Below are 21,545 nucleotides of genomic sequence, written 5' to 3' on the forward strand. Positions count from 1 at the left end.
GCTCATCGCTGCCTCTGCCCTTCTTCCTCCCGCCGTCTGGCCCAGCCGTGCTGCTGCGCGCCCCGGAGGCTGCCCAGTTCCTGCGGCAGAGGCAGCGGCGAGCCTACCAGATCTTCGAGGAGACCAAGCAAGGGCACCTGGAGAGAGAGTGCGTGGAGGAGCACTGCAGCAAAGAGGAGGCCCGGGAGGTCTTCGAGAACGACCCCGAAACGGTAAGGAGCGCGCAGGTGGCGGGTCTCCTCCCGGTGGGGATGCAGTGGGAGGAGGACGAAGCGCTGGGAAGCGGCTGGGAGCCCCGTGGCACAGCCAGCACCCACTGCCTGGGTGGATGCTGCGGGTACTTGGGCAGGGCGTGCCGGCAGGATGCTGGCTCAGGGAAGGGCACCGCGCCGCCCTGCCGCGAGAGCACTGCAAGGTGATGCGGTGCCTCCCGGACACCTCGCTGCCCTCCCGCCGGCTGTGCTGAGGGCTCCTCTCCCAGCGGGGAGGTAGAGCTGAGGTTTCTGGTGAACACACGCTGACGCTCCCTGGTCGGCTTCGGCTGGGTGAGCGTTTTGGAGCAGGCAGGTTCAGGAGCTGTCACTATGGAGGCACACCTGTCGGCCCCTACTGCTGCTACAGTCTCCCAGCCAGGTGCGGCTAGAGGCCCCAGCATGAAAGGCTGACCTTGTTGGGCTCCCCGTTGCAGGCTGTCACGTCTGCCATGCTCTCACTGCATGCGGCTGTGCTGCTTTACAGAGCTTGGCTCGCCTGCTTCATTCCTTCCTCTCCACGCTGCTTGGAAGCGGCTGCTCCCGTTGCGGAGCTGATCTGGCACCCAGTAGCAGCAGGAGGTGTTTTTCTCAGGCCTGCACTGCACAGTGTGTTCGTTAATAGCTCGGTGCTTCGAGGGGATAGGGAGCATGTATGCGTCTGCAATGTGTAGGTGTGCTTGTACACAGCACATGCACCAGAGGCGAGGGAGGGACAGAGGAGCTGTTCTGCATCTCCTTGGGACAAGCCTTGACATGTGCGCTCCGTCAGGCAATGGCTGTTGTTACAAAGCAGTGTTAAGGGCAGCAGAGAGGTTGGCTTTGCTTTTTGCCAGGTTTTAATTTAGAGCTTAATACAGAGCTGCTGCCCAGGCAGTGTTTAGTGGTGCACCAGTTCTATGTGCATCTCATTGGCAGCTTCTGCCTGCAGCTGGGGTGCATTAAAAAGAGCAAGGCCAGGGGGTTGAGGGAGGTGATCCTCCCTCTCTGCCCTGGCGAGGCCACATTGAGAACACTGTGTCCAGTTCTGGGCTTCCGAGTTCAAAAAAGACAGGGACCTCCCAGAAGGAATCCAGCAAAGGCCTACAAAGATCATAAAGGGCCTGGAGCATCTCCTGTATGAGGAAAGGCTGAATAACCTGGATCTGTTCTGCCTGGGGAAAAGAGGACTGAGGGAAGGGATCTGATTAATGTTTATAAATATCTGAAGGGAGGTGGATGCAAATGGATGAGGCCAGGCTCTTTTTGGTGGTTTGTAGCAATAGGACAAGGACCAATGACCTAAAACTTGAATGTAGGAAGTTCTATACAAGCATGTGGAAGACATGCTTTATGGTAAGGGTGATGGAGTGCTGTAACACGTTGCCCAGAGAGGTTGTGGAGTCCCCTGTGGAGATGTGCAAAACCCAGCAAGATGCCTACCTGTGCAACCTTCTGTAAGGATCCTGCTTTACCAGGAGAGTTGGACTCAATGATCTCTTTAGGTCCTGTCCAACCCTTGTGATTCTCTGAAATATCCAGTTTAGGAGAGTGGCTCGCACTGTTATTTCCATATTCCAATTGATATCCACAAGTTTTGAATAAGTATTCACTACAGAGCAGCGAGAGCAGGAGGAATCTTGCAAATGGAATTTGTAGTGAGGTAACCCAAGGTGAGCAGCTCTGCTATCTGCTATGGATGGTTGACTGTGCAGATGTGTCTGAATCAATATTTGGTACTCGTGAAAAAAAGCATAGGGTTCTCCCTATGTTCTCTTGCTAATGAAAAGAGTGAAATCATTTGAGTTTAAATTCTTTCAGTGTGCAACATAAGAGCCAATCACACCGTTTAGGCATGTTCCATAGTGCAAAGCATTTCAATTTTTTTTTGGTGTTCCCTTTATTACTGCTGCTAAGGCTAGTTTTGGAAACCTCTGAAGAAATACCACTGAGGCTGAGTGAGCTCCTAGTACCTGTGTCCCCTTGCTGATTTCACACATGCTTTGTCAGTGACCTGGATAAAAGGATAGAGTGCACCCTCAGCAAGGGGAGAGGCTAATGCACCAGAAGGCTGTGCTGTAATTCAACCAAACCTGGACAGGCTGCTGAGTTGGGTAGAAAGAAACTGAAAGAAGTTCAACAAGAGCAAGTGTAGACTCCTACCCCTGGGGAGGAATAACTGCATGCATCATACAGGTTGGGGGCTGACTTGCTGGAAAAGAATTCTCTGCTGAAGAACCTGGATGTGCTGGTGGGCAGCAGGTTGGCCGTGAGCCAGCAGTGTGCCTTGGTGGCCAAGAAGGCCAATGGCATCCTGGGATGTATACAAAGAATGTGGCCAGCAGGTTGAGGGAGGTGATCCTTCTCCTCTGCTCTGCCCTGCTGAGGCCACATCTGGAGTACTGTGTCCAGTTCTGGGCTCATCAGTTCAAAAAGGACAGCAAACTGCTGGAGAAAGTCCACTGGAGAGCCATAAAGATGATTAGAGGCCTGGAGCATCTCCCATACAAGGAAAGGCTGAGAGACCTGGGGATGTTCAGCATGGGGAAGAGCTTGTAAATATCTAAAGAGCAGGAGTCAAGAGGTTGAGGCCAGGCTCTTTTTGTTGGTGCCCGATGATAGGACAAGGAGCAGCGGGGCACAAACGGGAACACAGTTCCATCTGAATATGAGAAATATCTTCTTTGAAGGTGACGGAGCACAAGAATAGGCTGCCTACAGAGGCTGTGGAGTCTCCTTCTCTGGAAATACTCAAAACCCACCTGGATGCTTTCCTACGTTTCCTGTTACTGTAGGGAACCTGCTTTAGCAGGAGGGTTGGACTTGATCTCCAGAGGTCCCTTCCAATCCCTACAATTCTGTGATTCTGAAGCAAAATGCTTTATTTTATCATGTAAAACTTCCTGGCCATTGTTCTGACTCAGAGCTCCCAAGAGCTGTGAATTTACTTGCTCTGGGCATTGTGTCCTTGCTTCTCATTGCCACATTGCTTGAATTTGGCTGAGAAGCAGCCATGGCACCTCCTATCAGGTGGATTTATGGCTTTCCCTATCTCTTCCAACCAGCATATGGCACAAGGCAGCAGATGCACAAAGCTTAGAGTCATACATTTGAGCTGCTACTACTGCAAACACTTGAAGCCACCAGTTGTTTGTAAGACATAGATGACTTCTGGCAGCACCTATGGATGTGATGAGCAGAATATTTTCCTCACTTGCCTTTCCATCTGGCTTAATCTTGTTACATTTTCTTGCTACACACCTGAAGTAGAGGAGGTATCTCTTTAATAGTGGAAATTATTGTGCTGCCATCTCCCTGGTGCTGCATTTACACCCAGTCCTGTTGGCTGACAGGAGAAGGAAGCTAGCTGAGAGAGAGCTGGCTGGGGAAAGGTGAAAACTGTTCAACAAACATTGCCTAGCAGTTTGTGAGTTGCAGAAACTGCTGCCACACTTTGGCATATTTGGTAGAATGAAGACTTCTTAGTGACTGGGGAAACGTACTGATTACTGTTGACAGCTGATGATTTCTTGCATGTTGGAAGGCTGAAATGTTTGTCTCTGAAGGCTGAATGTGGTCACAGAGGCTAACTGCTTAGGTCGTGTCAGAAAGAAAAAGCTGCACAACTTACTTCTTTAGGTTGGATATTAGGAAAAATTTCTTCTCAGAAAGAGTGGTGATACATTGGCACAGGCTGCTCAGAGAGGTGATGGAGTCACTCCCTGGAGTTGTCCAAGAACTGTGGGGATGTGGCACTGAGGTACATGGTTAGTGGACATGGTGGGGATGGGCTGGTGTTGGACTAGATGATCTGAGAGGTATTTTCCAAACTTTATGATTCTTGCCTTCCTTAGCCCTGCAGGGATTCCCATGGTGGGCTATTCATAGGGAACTTATCTGTGCATTGCTTGTATGCACTGTCATGTCTGTCCACATCTCCCCAGTTTTATGCCATAAAATTCCAGAAGAGCATGAATCTAGCCCCATGGGTGCTCTCTGTGCTAGTGGGCAGTGTCTTGCAGCCATGATGGTTGAAGGTTCATTAGCGGTTAGAGCTTGCTCTGCATCTCGCCTTTCCCAGTCCAGTGAACAGGCTGAGGGTGTGCAGGAAGCCAGGCTGGTGACCTAAACCAACCAAAGAGCCATTCCATTCTGTGTAGCAACATGCTGGCAGTAAAAAAGGAGAGGAATGGGGATTGGTTGGACATCTGCTTGGCATCTGGCTGGACATCAGTCAACCTGGTGGTGGTAAATGGCTGCCTTTGCATAACTGGCTTTGATTTCTTTCTCTCTCTTCTTCCACTTCTCTTTTGCTTATTAAGCACTTTTTACCTTGACCCACAAGGTTTCTTGCTTTTGCTCTTCCTTTCCTTTCTCCCTGTCCTGTGGCTGACAGGCCAGATGGGTGGCTGCATGATGCTTGGCTGCCTACCAGGGTCAACCCACCACAGAGACCCACGACTTAAAGCTGAGATGTGAAATTATATTAAATGGTTCAGTCAGACAGCTCCAGATGTTTAGATGAGATGGAGCAAGGCTGTTATGTAGCTTTCTTGATGCTTCCCAGCCAATGGATCCAGGCAATGGAAACATCCAGCCAAGAGTAATATTATGGAAAGGTAACCATTTACTGGACGAGGCAGTAAACAGCAATGGAATTGCATGTTCCTGTAACAGAGCACACTTGTTCTACATCAGGCCTTCACTGTTTCGGTGATCAGCTTTTCAAAGAAACTGCAAGAAGTCGGCAGAACACTGGCTTTCCCTGGAACCTGCGTGCGAGTGTTGCCACATGTGCCATTACTTACATCAACTGCTAATAATAGCGTATTAGGTGGGGCCAAAAAGCCATCCATTTGCAGGCCAGCACAGCTTTTGTCTTTTAAGTCACGGAAAATATAAATATCAGCTTGCCCAGACTGGAGGAAGGAAGATCAATTGAAACATTTTTAGATTGTGAGGTTTTTTTAGGAGGCAGAACAAAACTCAGTCTGTGCAATTTGTATGACTATACATGGTAAAAACAAGTGCGAGCCCAGGTTAATGCATCTTGCAGCCTTTTTTTCATGGAGCTGGTGATAACATCCTTAGATGTTACTGAAGAATTCTAGGAAGGATTTTGTGTTACAGTTTCTATTAGGCTAGAGATATCAAGCAGGAAAATGAAAAAATGATATGGTGGGAGAAAATAAAAGTGGAAAACATATTCTTGGGAGTTGTGAACCGAAATGCAGTGCATTATGTTTGTAAATGGAATCTATTGGAAAGATATGCAAAGTGTGATGGATGGGTGAAGAATATTTTGGATGTGGAGATAAGAATGTTATCTCATTTCAAATGTTGATGAGGCCTTATAAAAAGCTTTGCTGCAGAAATATTTGACCTTGGTATGCAGTCAAGGTACTACAGCTTGTTAACTGACTGATAAACTGCTCTGGAATTTGGTTGACCTGTTCTAAAAATGTGGCTATCCAAGCATGTGAAATTGAGGGCAAAAGGTAACATGACTGCTGGTGTTCTTGGAAACTTTGGAAAGTAAATACAGCAAAGCAGGTTTCTTGTGCAAAGAGTTTCTCTGTGTAGAAAGGTCCAACACAGTGAAGGTGTGAAGCCTCATCATTTTGGACCACAGTTTATCAGTACAGCATCTGTTTGTCACTGCTTGTCGTGTTTGCTGTTGTTGCTGTTGAAGAGCTGCAACAGGGAGGTGGTGGAGCCGCTGTCCCTGGAGGTGTTAAAAAAATGCGTGGATGTGGCACTGAGGAACATGGTTAGTGGGCATGGTGAAGATGGGTTGGGGTTGGACTAAATGGTCTTAGTGGACTTTTCAACTTAATGATTCTATGAAGGGATACACATGGCACAGAACTGCAGAATAACTTGGGCTGGAAGGTATATGGGAGGTGTCTTGTCCTGGCCCCAACTCACAGCAAAGTCAGCAGTGACTGCACCAGCGTACTTGGGGCATTTTGCTTTCATGGCTTGAAAACTGCTGATCCTAACAAAACGTCTAGCAATGCCAGCATTCTTTCTTCTAGATTGGGTTTTGCAAGAATCTGAAATACAGATGAAGCAATGTTTAGGGTATGATAGCAGTCAGTTTGGTAGGTTTTCATAATGTTGCCGAGTCATTGTTTTTATTTCTGTATTTGCTCCCTTACATAATATGGTCACAATAACATAGATGTGCTTGCATGCACTAGAGTCCAAACTTCACTCTGGTCTTTTAGGAAGAATGAGTGGCAGACAATATTTATTTCTAAGAATATCAAGGATAAATGCACATTTGTAAATACTAATAGCAAAAGTATGAAGGCATGTAGGACAAGAATTAAGGAAAGTTAAGCAGTGTAAAACTTCTTTGAGTAATTCAGTAATAGATACGTCATCATTCCTGTGTAGAATATTCCTCTCTAGATCCAGGCAAAAATCTGGTTTTATTTGCAGAGAAAATTCTTCTCAATGCATCAGTTTGCTACAACATTTTGGCAGTGTTCAGGAAGAGCTGGATTTATAACCGGTATAAATTTTTATACTTGTTCTTTTTGGTACAGAATTTATCTAAGAGAGGGAGACAGTTACCAGACAACTCCTCACTGATGAGTTGACCTACTTGGATTCGATATATGGAAGAATGCTTCCCAGGCACAGTGCTACCTGCTTAATAGATTTCAAGAAAGAAAATAGGAGGAGATGTAGACTTTTGTCCAGAAATGTCTTGAAGGACAGAAGGAAGTTAAGAATTTTGACTGTTGAGCTTTACGCTACAATGACATGAAGAATCCCAGCTCTCTGTTGTGGTGAGATCTGAAGGTTCACCAGGTTCTCCCTTCCCTTTCTTTCTTCTAGGATGGGAGAGAATCGCACCAAACTCCAGTAGGTCTGCTTGGTCTTGATGGGGACAGTGGGGCAGGATGCGTCTATATACTTGGCAGTATGGACTGCCATCTGCTTGAGGTGGTAGACTTTAGTAGCAGGAGGGTGACAGAAATACTCAAACCTGCCCTAGAAGGCAGCTTGTACATTCATTAGCTACATGCTGCATTATCAGAGGTTATTGAGAAGGGTGAGTCAGGTTTGCTGCTGGTCAAAGCAGACAAACTTCCATCAACTCTGCAGGAGTCAGGCCTGCCTGGTCCTTATCTGTTTCCACTTGCGTGAATTAAGCCCAGGTTTTCAGAATAGAGCTGGAAATACTGATGCAGCCCATCATGGAAGTATTCCACATTTCAGTAAACCATGAGGCGAGGAGCTAGGGAGAGAGAACAAAAGTGGCTGATATTACACCAAGGGGTTATTAAAAGCTAGAATGGAAAAAGGTGCTAAGAACGGCGAATTGAAGCAGGGGATTATATAGATTTGGGGCAAGGAGGAGAATAATGGAAAAAACAGATAATGTTAGGTTAATTTGGAGGCTTTTTTTAGCAGAATACAATAGGTTTTAATGAGAGGGGAAGAAAGCCACTTAAATAAATGAAGAAAGCAGTGTTGTGGTTATGGGCTCATTTTGTTTTCTTTCTAAAAAAAAAGAGGAATAACCTATTGGCAATTAATACAGACTGTGTTAGTACAGATGCTTGAGAATCAGGTATGGGAAACACTGAATGTGTATAAATTGGCACTTGTGGTTCATGTGCACTCTAAGCTCAAGATGAACTTAATGGATTACAAGCAATTACTTTCCAGTAAATATGAAGAACAAGGATGGAGCTAGCACCAGAGGTTTAGAGACGGGATATAGCAAGGGAGATGTGGGCAGCATGGCTGCACTGGAGGCTGTGGGACATAGAGCTGGGTTGGGAAGAGAAGGATGCCTTGTGGCAAGACAGCTACAAAAGCAGCATTAAAAATGTTCATTACCTCATAGTTCATTTCATGGTGAAGTAATTCAGCAACTGCTAAATGACCCAAACTGTGGCAATTTGAAAGCAGAACCAGTGGCAAGGAGTGGGATGGGATTCTCCTAACTCGCTTCTCCTCCATTCACATTACTTTTCAGCAACTTTGGATTCACAGCTCAGTCGGTCTAGTTGGTTTAAGCCCATTGCCTTTGCCCATTCTATTCACCCTCCCTGCACAGCAGCTTGTGTGACTGCATGGACTAATTTAAGAAACAGATCTGAAGAAAAGTAATCTGGAAGGAAAAAGGATCATTTTGTGGCTGGGTTGGTTCTACAGTCCAATTCGCCCCACAAAGGGCTGTACCATCACACTGGAAAGGATAGCGTGTTTTCAGGAGAGGAAGGCCATGTGCTGAGAAGAAGCAAAAAGATCATCACAGCACATGCTGTTGAAGTAATAAATGAAGAACGAAGCTATGAAGAACGAGACTGAAGTTCTTCAGCAGGTCTACCTTCCATATTTGTACCTTCATCACTATTTTTTTGTGACTTGCGGTTCTAGAGGCGCTTCATGCATACACAACATCTGTTGGGAAGTTTCTTTATCTGTTGTGTGGGGTTTTCTTCCCGTTCCTTTGAGCAGTGGAACCAAGAGGAAGAGTAAAGATGCAAAACAAGGTGGATACCCAGGAAAAGAGGCAAGTGTTGCTGTTGTCTTTGCTCTGCATCATTTTACGCTACTGGCCAGTGGGGTGTATAAATAAAGAGATAAAAGGAGAACCTGTGATGATTGCACTGTACAAAATCACGTGCATCTGGAGAGCTGCTGCATTTGACTGCCTCCTGGAACAGCATGTCCTAGCTCAGTTCCAGAAAATGTGTGGGGCAGGAACAAAAATGCAAAAGTTACTTAGTTATTAAAATTATGAACAGGGAAGTGTAAGGTCGGATTCTGTCTGGCGTTGCCTCAGATGTACTTCCCTATTCCTGCTTGCCTGTCCACACTGTGGCAGAATGTGGTGGTGCCTTAAAGTGACCAAACATTGCTGCTGTGAGCTGCGCTTAAACAGAATCCTAAGAGACAACTTACAGTATCGTCGGAGTACAATAAAGGGGAAAAGTACCATTTTGTCTTCAGTGGATAAAATACTGCAGAACCCGTAGGAGAGATCACAAGCATTTAAGCCACATTCACTACGATGTATAATCTGTTCTATTTTAAATATTAAATATTAAATATTAAATAATTGCAGAACAGTGACACAATATAGGATGTTAAGTGGAGATAGTTTTTTACTTACGCGAAGTGTTTTGTCAGATCCAGTTTCCCTGAATTTGCTTGTAGTCTTTAAATGACAATTGAACCACAATTGCCAGTGTTATCTGAGGCCTGGTTATCTGAGCCTTCACTTGCCAGATTGTGAGGAGTTTGCTCTTTGCACAGAGAATCCATGTTGTTCCAGAGGAAGATAGGAAGAAAACTGACCTGGCTGAGCATAGAGCTCCTCAGAGGAGGGAAGATTTCGCAAGTCTAATGGCATTGACTGAAGCTTAACTTCTATGCCTGTAGTTTCTATTGTGTTAAAGATCTGAATTGTAGGACTCTTCAATTACACAGTATGGGAGGGAGACCCAGTCATTCAGCATGAGGTTTGCTGTGCAACAGAAGCCTAGGGCCCAGTTTAAAAAGCAGTGCAGAGTGCTCTTCAGCATTAATGAAATTTGCGTTCCCAAACAAACGGTTGTTGTAAATACACACCCAAGTCAAACAGTAACTCACAGCCAATTATGGTTAGTAGTGCCATTGCTCTGCAGGCCTGCAGAGTGGAAACATGAAGTGTATTTATAAACAAGGAGGTCACGCCGTGCTCCAGGCAAACAGTCTTGAAAGGAGAAAAAAGAAGTCACTAGATGGAGATGAGAAAAGGGCATGATGTGGGAGTTGTCGCTGTGCTGAGGCAACAGATGACAAGCTTGTCTGTTATGGGTTACTCAGCAAATACAGCCCTACAGAAGCATTAGTTGTGCCGAAGACAGGTTTTTTTTGCTGACAGGCAGAGCTGTGTGTTCTGATACGGGCTTTTTATTCTAAATTTTATTTCTGGAGGCAAGTTTTATCTCATAAGCAGAACTGTGAAGGCAAAGTTAATTGGACTTGTGCCCTTTCATGCTGCTCTGCAATGTCTGAATTTAATGTAGCTTTTGTTTGCTTTATTCTTTGTAATCTTAGCAACCTGGAAGCTGCAAGTGACAGTAGCCTGTCTGCACTAAGAAACTGTTTTTCAGAAATTACCACTGCTTATGCAAGTCAGTGAGATCCCTCAGAGATGGCAGTATTGCCGTCCTGCTGTAGATTTCCATCTGCTGCTGTCGCGTCTCAGACATGGGGTTGGTTGGGTTCAGTGCTGAGCAGGATTACTTGACCTGGTGCTCAAACAAAGTAAACAGAAGCAGCTGGCAGGCCCTTCTGGCTCAGGTTCTCAGCGCTGCCAATTACTTTAAGCAACAGTGAGAACATTTTCCTGGTGTAGACATGGTTATTGTTATGTTTGCAGAAGGGTTATTTATATACAGTGACTCATGGAAGGGCTGTTCTGATTTGGTGTTCTTCCATTGTCTCTAAAAAAGCAGCAGGTCGAATGGATGCCCTTTATAATTTCATTAACTTCTGGATCTTAGTGCTGAGCAAGAGTTTGGCTGTGGAGTTGAAAAGAGGTTGTGAGCATAGGAACATTGCAGGTTTCCTTTTGCAGGGAAGTCGATAATGGTTCTTCTGCCCAGTTAACCCCACAGCCCTGCAGTGCCCTTGTGAGGCCCGATCTGGAGTACTGTGTCCAGGTCTGGAGGCCCCAGTACAGGAAAAACAGAGGGCTGTTGGAGAGGGTCCAGAGGAGGGCCACACAGATGATCAGGAGGCAGAAACTGCTCCCCTATGAAGACAGGCTGAGGGAGCTGGGCTTGTTCAGCCTGAAGAAAAGAAGGCTGTGGGGTGACCTCACTACAGCCTTTCAATACCTAAAGGGAGCCTACAAACAAGAGGAGAATCAACTCTTTGAAATGGTAGACAACTGCAGGACAAGGGGAAATGGTTTTAAGTTGAGGGAGGGAAGATTTAGGTTGAAATTCAGGGGGAAGTTATTTACAGAGAGAGTGATGAAGTGCTGGAACAGGCTGAACAGAGAGGTTGTGGATGCCCCGTCCCTGGAGGTGTTCAAGGCCAGATTGGATGGTGCCCTGGGCAGTCTGGTCTAATATTAAATGGGGAGGTTGGTGGCCCTGCATGTGGCAGGGGGTTGGAGATTCATGATCCTTCAGGTCCCTTCCAACTTGGGCCATTCTGTGATTCTGTGAATTGCCTAGATCTTGCACTACTGTTGGATGCTGGAATCCGTAATTGAGCTTACTGCATCAAAAAGTGTTTCTATACTATGCATGTGTTTGTATGGCAAAGGTGGGGGTGGTAGTGCTTAAATCTCTGCAGAGAAAAGGCCAAAAGGCCTCTTGAGCTGAACTGCAACCAGCCTGTCTGGAGATTGGGCGTACTGCCATGTTTTCCATGTGGCTGGAAGGGCAGAGGGCTACAGACACAAGGCACTTCCTTGTCTCTCCCCCATTTCTCCCTCTCTACCTGAGAGCTGTGCTGAGTTGTACCACTGGGGGCAGATGGCATAGATTAACACTGGTTGACAGGTGGGAACCAGGCAGAGAGAGTGGTCACAAGAGGCAGGACTGGGAGTACATTTTGGTGGTTTTACAACTCTGGTCAGGGGCGGAGTTGTAAAACCACCTCTTGTGAGGGTTGGTCTCTTTTGAAGGTTGGTGCTCCTCTGAGGCCTTGGCTGGAGCACCTCTGTCTTTCTCATGTATGCGCTGCGATGTTACCGCCTGACAGTGAGGTCAGCATGTATACTGAAGCCACAGTGGTCAGAGTTAACTAACCTGCTTTTGGGCCCTGGGAATCCTGAGGGGCTTTCTGGATAGTGAGATGTGAGCCTCAAGTCTAAGGTGACTAGTTGAGAAATCAGCAAAATAGCAGCAAGGAATCTTTTATTAACAAGCCTCAGAGCATTTCTCCTGACATTCTTGTTGGATCCCAGAAACAGAACTGAAAACTTCTGGTGGAGGGACGATGAATCTGAGACTTCTGTTAGGGACATGATGTATATAGGGCTGAGAGATTTCATCTTCCTCAACTGCGGGTCATTAAGACATTACAGCACTGAAATCTGACAAGGCATTGTAGAATTGAGTGTTCTCTGTTTTTCTTGGACCCTCAAAATAGAACTGAACTCTTCTGGTGGAAGAAAAATGAGACTTCTGTCAGAGACATGATCTGTACATGGCTGAGGGATTTCATCTTCCTCAGTGCTCATGGTCAGTAAAACATTACAGAAGTCTGAGAAGGCATTACAGAATTGCACACTCAAACTGGAAACAATGCATGTCTGGCTGTCCTATACAAGTTAGACACCAGATGAATCTTTAACTGGACAAACTTCTGATAAGTTTGTTCTGTTGGTGGTGTTTTTCATTTTTTTGTTTGTTTGTTTGTTTGTTTTACACCTTTAGTTTCACTGATTTCAAGCAGTTAAGCAGGCAGCCATGCATATGAAGGCTCCTAATTCTTGTTCTGTGAATGCAGAAAAAAAGTAGTTCTTGCCAGTGTCTGGATTATTCTGTGGTGGTGGTGGTGAACTACATCTGCACGTTTTTGTGATGAATATTGAATGAAGAGGAAATAATAAATATATATGTGGCATATTTCATCACTTGCAGCTATCTTTTTCTCTTTGATTGCTGGCTGAAGTTCAGTTTGTGGCTATAGCTGAGCTGGATGCTTATCTGAATAATCTGAATATTTAGACTGTATAGATGTACTTTTCTTTTGAGTTTATTTTTTGACTTGTCTTTTCCAAACCCTAAGCCTTTAAAAAAAAAAAAAAAAAGGATTGGGAAATGTACTGTACAGTTTCTTAACTCAAAGAGATATTATAAAGCTCAGCCTCAAAAGATCCTAAATCTATTACCTTTATATTAGAATTGGAAATCAGATTAAGTGCGGGCTGCTTCTGCTGCTTCTTTGTTGAGGCTTTCATGATTTAGACTGTTTATTTACATGGCACATTTCAGTAACTGGAGCATATTTTCCAGAAATGATTGATTATTTTCTGGAGGATGACAGCAGTGAAAAACTCTTTGTTTATATGACCTTGACAACCAATTGATTGCATTAGACAGTCCAGGTCAAACTGAATCACAATGTGTGCCTGTGAGTGTTCTTCATACACATTCGTATATATGCATGATCTTATCCAAAGATCTGTAATAAGAGGAGAAAATAAAATACGTAGCTTCTAATCTCGCACACTGCAAATTAATTTTGTAGAATATATGACATTTGCTGTCCCAATCTCTCTGTAAATACAGTGTGATACCGAAATTGCTTATGTTGTGTAAAAGAGAATTATAGTATGAGTACAATTTCTTGGTTAGCTGAGAAATAGCTTAATTTAATTTAATCAGAAAAGTTAAACACATATGATTCATGAGTTTTCCCTCAATCACATGCCTCATTTACAACTTCAACACTTCTCAAACTAGTGACTTATATATACATCACAAAATACAGTATGAAGTTGGAAAGTTACCTGTTCCAAAGTGATGAATTTTTACATTTTTTTAAGAATGCAGTTTAACAATCTGCTTAGACCAGTTTCCTACCCTTCATGCTGCCCAGCTGCATTTTCCTGCTCATGCACTGCGTTGGTGCAAGTGATCATGCAGCTAGCAAGGTCTCACCAGGCTGAGTATTATCTAATGCACAAGGTCAGATCAGCAAAGTGCCGGTCTTGCCACGTGGCTGCACTTTGTCGACACAAAGGGTAGGGAGTGATGACGTGTGGCCATGTACTGCCAGAAAAGTGGGAGAGCCAGTCTAGTTGTAGTTCAACGGAAGTCCTTTTTAGGCAATTTTTGCCCATATTAAACACTTCTGAGATACATTTGGACCTCTCCTAAATGAGCAGCTGTGATCACATAATCACGGAATATCTCAAGTTGGAAGTGTCCCACAAGGATCATTGAGTCCAGCTCCTGACTCCACACAGCACTACCCAACATTCAGACCATATGTCTGAGAGTGATGTTTAAACACTCCTTGAAATCCAGCACTCAGTGTCAACTGCCCTGGGCAGCCTGTTGCATGCGCACCGCCTTCTAGTGCAGGCCCTTTCTCTAACCCCCAACCTGACCTGGGGTTGTAGGATATTCACTGTTACAAAAGCAAGATGTACTCTTTTATTTTTGTGGCTACTGTGTCATGTGCTCTGAATCAGCAGAGGGACTCTGAGGAGGCACAGGGTGACTAAGTTGTTGTGTTCCTGCCCTCTGGTTTTCATCCCTAAATCCGTTTCCTCTCTATACCTTACAGTGAGCAGCTTTGCTCGTGAGATAGTGATGAGGTGGCTTAATGCTCAGTCACTACCATTGGCAGGTCAGGTGACCAACCATGCACTGACATAGGAACTGATGTTCCTCACTATCCATGTGAGACAGAACGCATCTATGACCATGTGTTTCTTCTGGCTCTGAATGAAAGAAATGAGGATGTTTATGTTTGGATCTTGATTAACATCTGCTGTGCAAGACCACCACACTTAACAGCAGCTGTTAAACACTAGTAGAATGATAATAAAAGCAAGTATCATTCAATAAATCTTTGCTTTTTTTTTCCTCCTACAGGAATATTTTTACCCGAAATACTTAGGTGAGTCGCAGCTTTTACGTTGTTACCTCATTGATATGTGGTGCCTGGCACTGGAGTGTGTCACAGCTGAAGCTCTTCTAAGGAAAGCAATGGAAACCAGGCTGCAGTAGGCATGGGTTTCTAATTTTCCTACTGACTCTACATTCGTATGTGATTTTAAGGGTTTTTTTTAAACATATATTTGCATAGATTGTGTGTTTTCTATGTGTTAAAATGTTGATGTTGCATTTATTATTTGTAGCCTCTAGAGCTGGTAAATAATTTAGTTTTTCACTTTCATCCCTTTTAAATTATCTTAGCTATTAATTAACCTCTGTGTTTTAAAATCTTACTGATTGGTCCATTGGCTTTTTCTACTGACTGTATCATCGTTGTGTCACCATACTGCTTTCTATTTGTGTTTAACTTGTAGCACTTAAAATCATAAATTCCAGCAATTTGAGAAAACTCCATGTTCCTTTTAGATTCAAAAGAGATTTACTAGGCCAGATTTTAGTAGCTATGCATTTAGATATGCATTTAGAGTCATAGTATCATCTGGTAAAATGATCATTCTGTTCAGATGGCTTGTAACTCTACATCAAAGCTAAAAAATGTTTATGAACTTAAGAAGTCTAAGACATCTGGGAGATTATACTATTGCATAGGTTTTGCATCCGCCCTCCAAAACCTTGCTTAATGAAACATCAGCAGGCTAGCTGTCTTTTTACATGCTTTGAACAGCTGCCATGTATTCATTGTAATAATACAAATTTCATTTTCTCTTCTTCAGCTTGTATTCACAAATACGGGTCGCCGTATACAAGAAGTCCAGATTTCCTTACATGCGTACATAGTAAGCATTTTTGTTTTCTTTATTGTAGTTAAATGTTCTCTTGTGCTCCCTCAAATGATGAAACCAGGCCAGTTACCTACATTTTTAACTAGTATTTTAGTACTGTTCTTCCTGTTTTCTATGCTTGACCTTCCGATCGTCTAATCTGAGCAACAGAACGAGGCTTTTTCACTTTTAGAACACTTTGCCTTTTGTCACACATCACTCAGTGGTTTGATATTTTTTGATGGAGGACATTTATTTCCTACCAATTTCCTGATGTCTGAATGAACTGAAAAGCAATATGGACAAGTAGTAAGATTTACCATAACGTTGTACTCCATGCTTGTCCTTTAGTTTCCTTTCAAATGCTGACTTTGGCTTTCCCCTGTTAAGTAGCCTTAAAAAAGCTTACAGTCAAACCCAGGCTTATGTCAGACTTTTGACAGCTTTGAGTAGGAGGTTCTTTGCACTCATCACGTGATTATGCTGTAGGTTTTACAGCCTTTAAAATTTCAAATCAATTTGGAAGTCAATTTGATACCTGTATAGAGGGGAGAGAGGTATTTGCTCATTGCTAACACTAGAGATGGGTGTTTCAGTACCTTATGAGACCTTTCCAGTTCCCTTTTGAGCTTAGCAGCGCTAAGGATACCATGTAAATATTCTCTTAAAGATTCTTAATATGCTATGGAAGCAGATCAGCAAAAATGGTGAGAAAACCATGCACACATATTTATTTTCATTTTTGTCCCTGCGGTTCAGTTTTTTACTGTGACCAAGCTGCGTCAGTCTTGTGTGCATACCAGTGCTACCAAAGCAGGATCAGGATTTTGTCAAACTTTCATGTTTATAAGCACTCTTTTCTGAAGTGTGAATTCCAAAGTTAGTAAGTGGTGTGTCTAGACTTGTCCTCATGTAATGCCCTCATGTATCAGTTGCAGAAGTTGGAGCCAACGGAATGGGAATTCTCAGACCTGTGGTACCTGTGTGCTGTGCAGACTAATTCAGTGTGGGATATGAGGCTGGGTGCTTCCCTTTGCTCCTGTGCATAGCACACCAGGGAGGTGGGAGCTGCTGCTGCAAATGGTGGCATCAGCTGGGAACACTGGTTCTGAATAGCTGATCCGTGCTTCAGAGACAGAAGTCTGAAGGGTGAGGATGTTTTCTGTGTTCTGAAAAAATGAGAACTGAGTAATTGTTTTTAGGGATTCAGTCCACTGGAGATGCGGTGGTTTGGCAATAAAATGACAATATTTTCCCCCATTAAAATACTAAAATATTTTTAAGTGACTGAGTTTTGGCTGGCCGTTGTTAATTCACAGGAAAAGGAGCCTGAAATGCGCTTGGAAAAATGACAGACCTTGTGCTTAGCTGATTCCAGCGTGTCTTATTTTTCCTAGATGCTGCCAAAAGGCTATGTAGCTCTCCAGGGTTGTGCCTGCAAGACACATTTAAGTGCAGTGTTTCTTAATAGTCTCCTTCTCTTCTCAAAACAAGGTAGTAGAAGGCTCTTTTAATCTGACATGCAAGGACACTGCATAACCCAACAGTTGGAGGGTGACTATTTTATGCTAGAAATAAGGTACACATTTTATTTGTGGTAGTGAATAGGCAGTTTACTGGGGCATATGAATATTCTCTTTCATAGGATCTTTAGATTGGGGCTACAGGTAGGGTTCAACTCCAGATTTAGACAGGTAGATGTAGGTATTTCCAGCCTATGCGTGTGTAGGTCCTGTTACAGTCAGTGGAGAGTAAGTCTGTTCAGTGGTTGTACAGTGATGCCACTGACCAAATTGTGTCTGCTCTAGGGTTAGCTGAATCACTTTGTGGACTCCACAGTACTGACTAGATCTCCACTGACTGCAGTCAGAACTTAGACACTTGCTTCACACATAGATATTTGCTTTACACATAGATACCTATATTCTGATCTGCTGAAATGGATTTTTTTTTTCCTAAAATAAGGTATTGTGGGTCAGCTAAGATTTAAGGATTTGATTCTGCAAGAGTTTGGAAAATGCTACAAGATTTTTTGGAAACCCAAGTTACATCTGACCTTAAAAAAACAATAAGATTTTTGTTATGTGTTGAGTGTTGTAATCTTCATAACCTAGCATTTTCCAAATGACGTTTTAATTTGTACCACTTATTAATATCAAAATACAAGTTCAGAATGCAGACTTATGAACTGGAAGCAGCAATGACTGTACTTAGGTAAAGTCATGTTTCCACATGTACTTGAGAAATTGAAACAACATTGTTCTCTGTCTGCAATTATGAGACATATATGTGCTATCAGACATAGACCAAAGCACATAAAAAGTGTCACTTGTTTATTACTTTTAATACTTTTACTGAAGTCTGATGTGTAAATTAATGGGAACAAGAGCTCTTTTTTCTCTTACAGTGGTGTAAATCAACTTCAGTGAAGTTGGTGGAATTACACAGCTGTGAAGCCACAAGGAATGCACAGGACTGTCTTGTGTTTTCAGATGCTCATGAGAAGAGGAGCAGACAGCCAGCATATTTTTGATGGGATATAAATATTTTATTATTATACAGTATTATTTCCATCTGGGTCTGCAAGACACATGAGAATCAAGTTTGAGGGAAATTGCTGAAGCATGAGGGGGCTCAAGATAGCCCTGTTGACCTGTATTGGCTACCAACACAGGTGACTGAGAACATTGCCATGTCTAGGAGGGTTGGTTAGTGCTGCTTCAGAAAGACTTGGCTTACCATCTGTAAACCGTTCTATTTACTGTATACGAATTCTGATCTGCCCAAGAAAAGGAGCTTCTCATGGATGCAAAAGGATGATGGCTCATCCCCACCTTAACCACTACTCTGGTGATGTGTCTCTGGGCAGGTATTCTGATGGGCACATGCTGGAGGCAGCCCACATGACTGTGTTGTATTTTGTGTGGCACATCTTCTACCTTAGCTGTGGCTTTGCCTCAATTCTGCAAAGCTGGAGTGGTGGGGAAGAAAAGTATTGCAGCCTAGTTTGTGCTGAGGAGATGATTGTTTCTGTGAGGCTCTTACAGGCTGGGTTTGTATGTTTTTCCTATAGGGTTACTCAGGGTCTAGTTTCTGAGCATCAAGATGAAATACTGAAAATACACATTTATTTGGCAGGATTCTAGTCACATTCCATCCTGGAACAGCCCTCTGGTTCTCTCCTCCTTTGTCCTCTGTAGAGCATTTTGCTGAGGCTCAGGATGAATTCTTATCTGCTCAGTGACATTGCACCCAGCTAGGAACTGAAGCTGTGCTAGTTACAGAGCAGGAGAACCTGAAGGGAGAGAGTGGATGGAGCTGTGCTTGGGTAGAGGTGGGTGAAATCATGAAACTGAGTTAAATGCCCTACAGAGAAATAAATGGCAAACACTTTTATATTGCACATTGTGATAAATGAAGAATGGACAGCAAATAAGAAATCAGTTCTCCACAGTAACCTGGATAAACTGCAACACTAATGTGGCTAACTTCAGCCTTCAGTAATTCGGTGTCTGCAGGGTTTAGTGTAGATGGGGCTGTCCACTGGGGGTTGCATTAATGAGGAATTTGCAGTGCAGCCCACGGTAAGAATCTGACGTTTTTTTCCTGGCAAATATAACACAAACACAGTCCAACTCTAGTGCTTATTCTCTTACATTATTTTTCTGCCTAACATAGCACCAGCCCTAACAGCTGGCCAAAACACAGCCCAAAAATCCAAAAGGCCCATGGGCACAGTGGTGAACAGAGTGCAGTAGGAAGAAATGTGTAAGGCTGCTAATGTTGCACACAAATAATACTTCTAAAATATTGTTTTGACTACTGCATATTGCACTTCTCATGAAGTTTCTCTAATAATTTTTACAGCAAAATGAGTCAGATGTCTGTACTTCGTCATTTAAATCAATGTATTTTGTCTAAGCAGCAGACATGGTGCTGTGCAGAGGGCTGCTGCTAATTAGGTGCTGCAAACTTACCTTTTGTAAAACTTTTTGTGTAGTCTTCCTTTTGTCTGGGCTGAATGGGTTTCTGCTGAGTTGTAAGGATGTGTTGCCAAGACTGTGGGATTGTAGAAGGTGTTGCTAATAACAGCAGTCCTTCCCCTAAAGGCTGCTAGCTGCAGCAGCTGTGACAGCTTCTGTCTCCTCCACCAAAAGGACTGGGTAGTCACTGCTCTGTAGTGCTGCCAGCCCCTCCCTGGCACAAAAAACTTCCACATTTACTCACCAGAAGAGAAGCCCAAGCATCATGTGCAGGACTTCCTTTCCTGCACTGCTCTTTCTGGTTAAGGTTGTGAAAACAGCTAATACCTTTACAGTCTTAGAAAGTTGCTGATCTGCAACACTACTAGAACAGATACTACATAAGAGCTTCCTAGCTCATTTTTTGAGAGGACAGGGAAATCCTTAGTGGTGTCCTTCAGCTATCTCTGCACAACACCATCCCTAGAGTAATGGTGAATTCTATTCTTTACTCACTTGTGTAATAGTTAGATACTTGTTCCCTCAATCCTCCCTAGAGTATGGGCACTGCTTTCTTGGGCCCTGTGGAGAATGTCCATTGCTGACTGTCGGAACTTGGCTTAAAAGTCAGTGTAGGACTTTATTCTGTGTTGGCCTGCTAAGGAGCTTAGCATTGTCTGCAAAACGGATGATTGGTTTGCAGTTCTGATGCCATTAACTCATTGGTGTTTCTTACTTATTTTCCTTCTACATAATAGAAAAGCCTAAATTGCTCAGCTCTGGCACAAAAAAAAAAAAAAAACAACAGATAAAAATGTTTTATAGTAATCAATCTATCAACCTTGGTGAAATCCTCAGTTAAATTACCAAAAGTAAATGAAAAGATCACCCTTCTTCCTTGAGTATTTAGTTGCTGTCCGCTTTCTGTTTTTTTCTAAAGTGAGGAGAGTAGAATTACAGTTATTTCAGGAGATATCCTTCAAACGTGGGGGGTAGCAGCTCACTTCCTTTTGCAATTAAATGAATTTCATCTCACATTTCTGGCACAGCTTATTTGGCAAGTCAGCAATAGGCATTAGCTTCCAGTTTTCTCAGGTGCGAGTTCTTCTGATAGTGATTCTCTGTTAGTATTTAAATGTCTTGATTTTTAATAAGAGCTTTCATTATTGACCTCAGTGCATTGTTCTGTTTTGTTGTGTGTTTGTGTTTGTTTTTAATTCCTTTTGTAAATCAGATTTGCCAAATCAGTGTTCTCCTGATCCTTGTTACAAAGAAGGGACTGTGAGGTGTGAAGATCTGAAGGGGGACTTCTATTGTGAATGCAAACGTGGCTGGCAGGGAAAAACATGTGATAAAGGTAATGCATGTTTTGTTCTCTTTCAGATCTGTAACAGCTGTATTTTAAATACTTGCTGTATTTTAAATTAGTCACTGATAATGTGATGTCCAATTCAAAAGTCATAGTACTGAACCTGTGTTACACACCACTCATACTTTTGCCTTTATAGAAATCATGTAACTGCCTCTCACCATTTTAAAAATGACTTTAATGGATTTCACCTTGGTGTTGACAAGGAAATCTAAGAGGTTGTGCCCCAACTTTCTGTCCCACTCTTCTGAAAAGGGCAGCACAAGTGAATTGGTGGTTGCTTTGCAAATGCAACTCCCTCAACTGATGTTGTTAGCACTGTAGTAACAGAGGGCAAATTGCAGATCTTGTTAAACTGGCCCATCTTCCCATTCCCTTGCAGTAGCAACAGACACTTCTGGCAGATTGTTGTCATTTCTTGCTAATGCATGAACTGGTGACATTAGTCTGCTGTATCCCTTCTCACTGGTGCGGTATTATTCCAAGTCCACTCATAGAGTGGCTTAGATTGGAAGGGACCTCACAGCCCACCCAGTCCCACCCTGCCGTGGGCAGGG

General features: G+C 43.5%; 1 protein-coding gene across 1 annotated transcript in view; it reads left to right on the forward strand.

Annotated features, from left to right (window-relative positions):
* Positions 1 to 2: 2 nt before the first annotated feature.
* Positions 3 to 21,545, forward strand: part of GAS6 (growth arrest specific 6) — a gene marked incomplete at its 5' end in the record, with an annotated part of 36,527 nt that continues 14,984 nt past the window's right edge. Inside the window, 4 exons of the mRNA XM_010728605.1 lie at positions 3 to 212; positions 14,813 to 14,837; positions 15,610 to 15,672; positions 20,854 to 20,976. Of these exons, the coding sequence (XP_010726907.1) occupies positions 3 to 212; positions 14,813 to 14,837; positions 15,610 to 15,672; positions 20,854 to 20,976 (421 nt within the window). The remainder of the gene's footprint in view (positions 213 to 14,812; positions 14,838 to 15,609; positions 15,673 to 20,853; positions 20,977 to 21,545) is intronic.

This window comes from Meleagris gallopavo, chromosome 1 (assembly GCF_000146605.3).
Source record: "Meleagris gallopavo isolate NT-WF06-2002-E0010 breed Aviagen turkey brand Nicholas breeding stock chromosome 1, Turkey_5.1, whole genome shotgun sequence".
In the NCBI taxonomy this organism is placed as follows: Eukaryota; Metazoa; Chordata; class Aves; order Galliformes; family Phasianidae; genus Meleagris; species Meleagris gallopavo.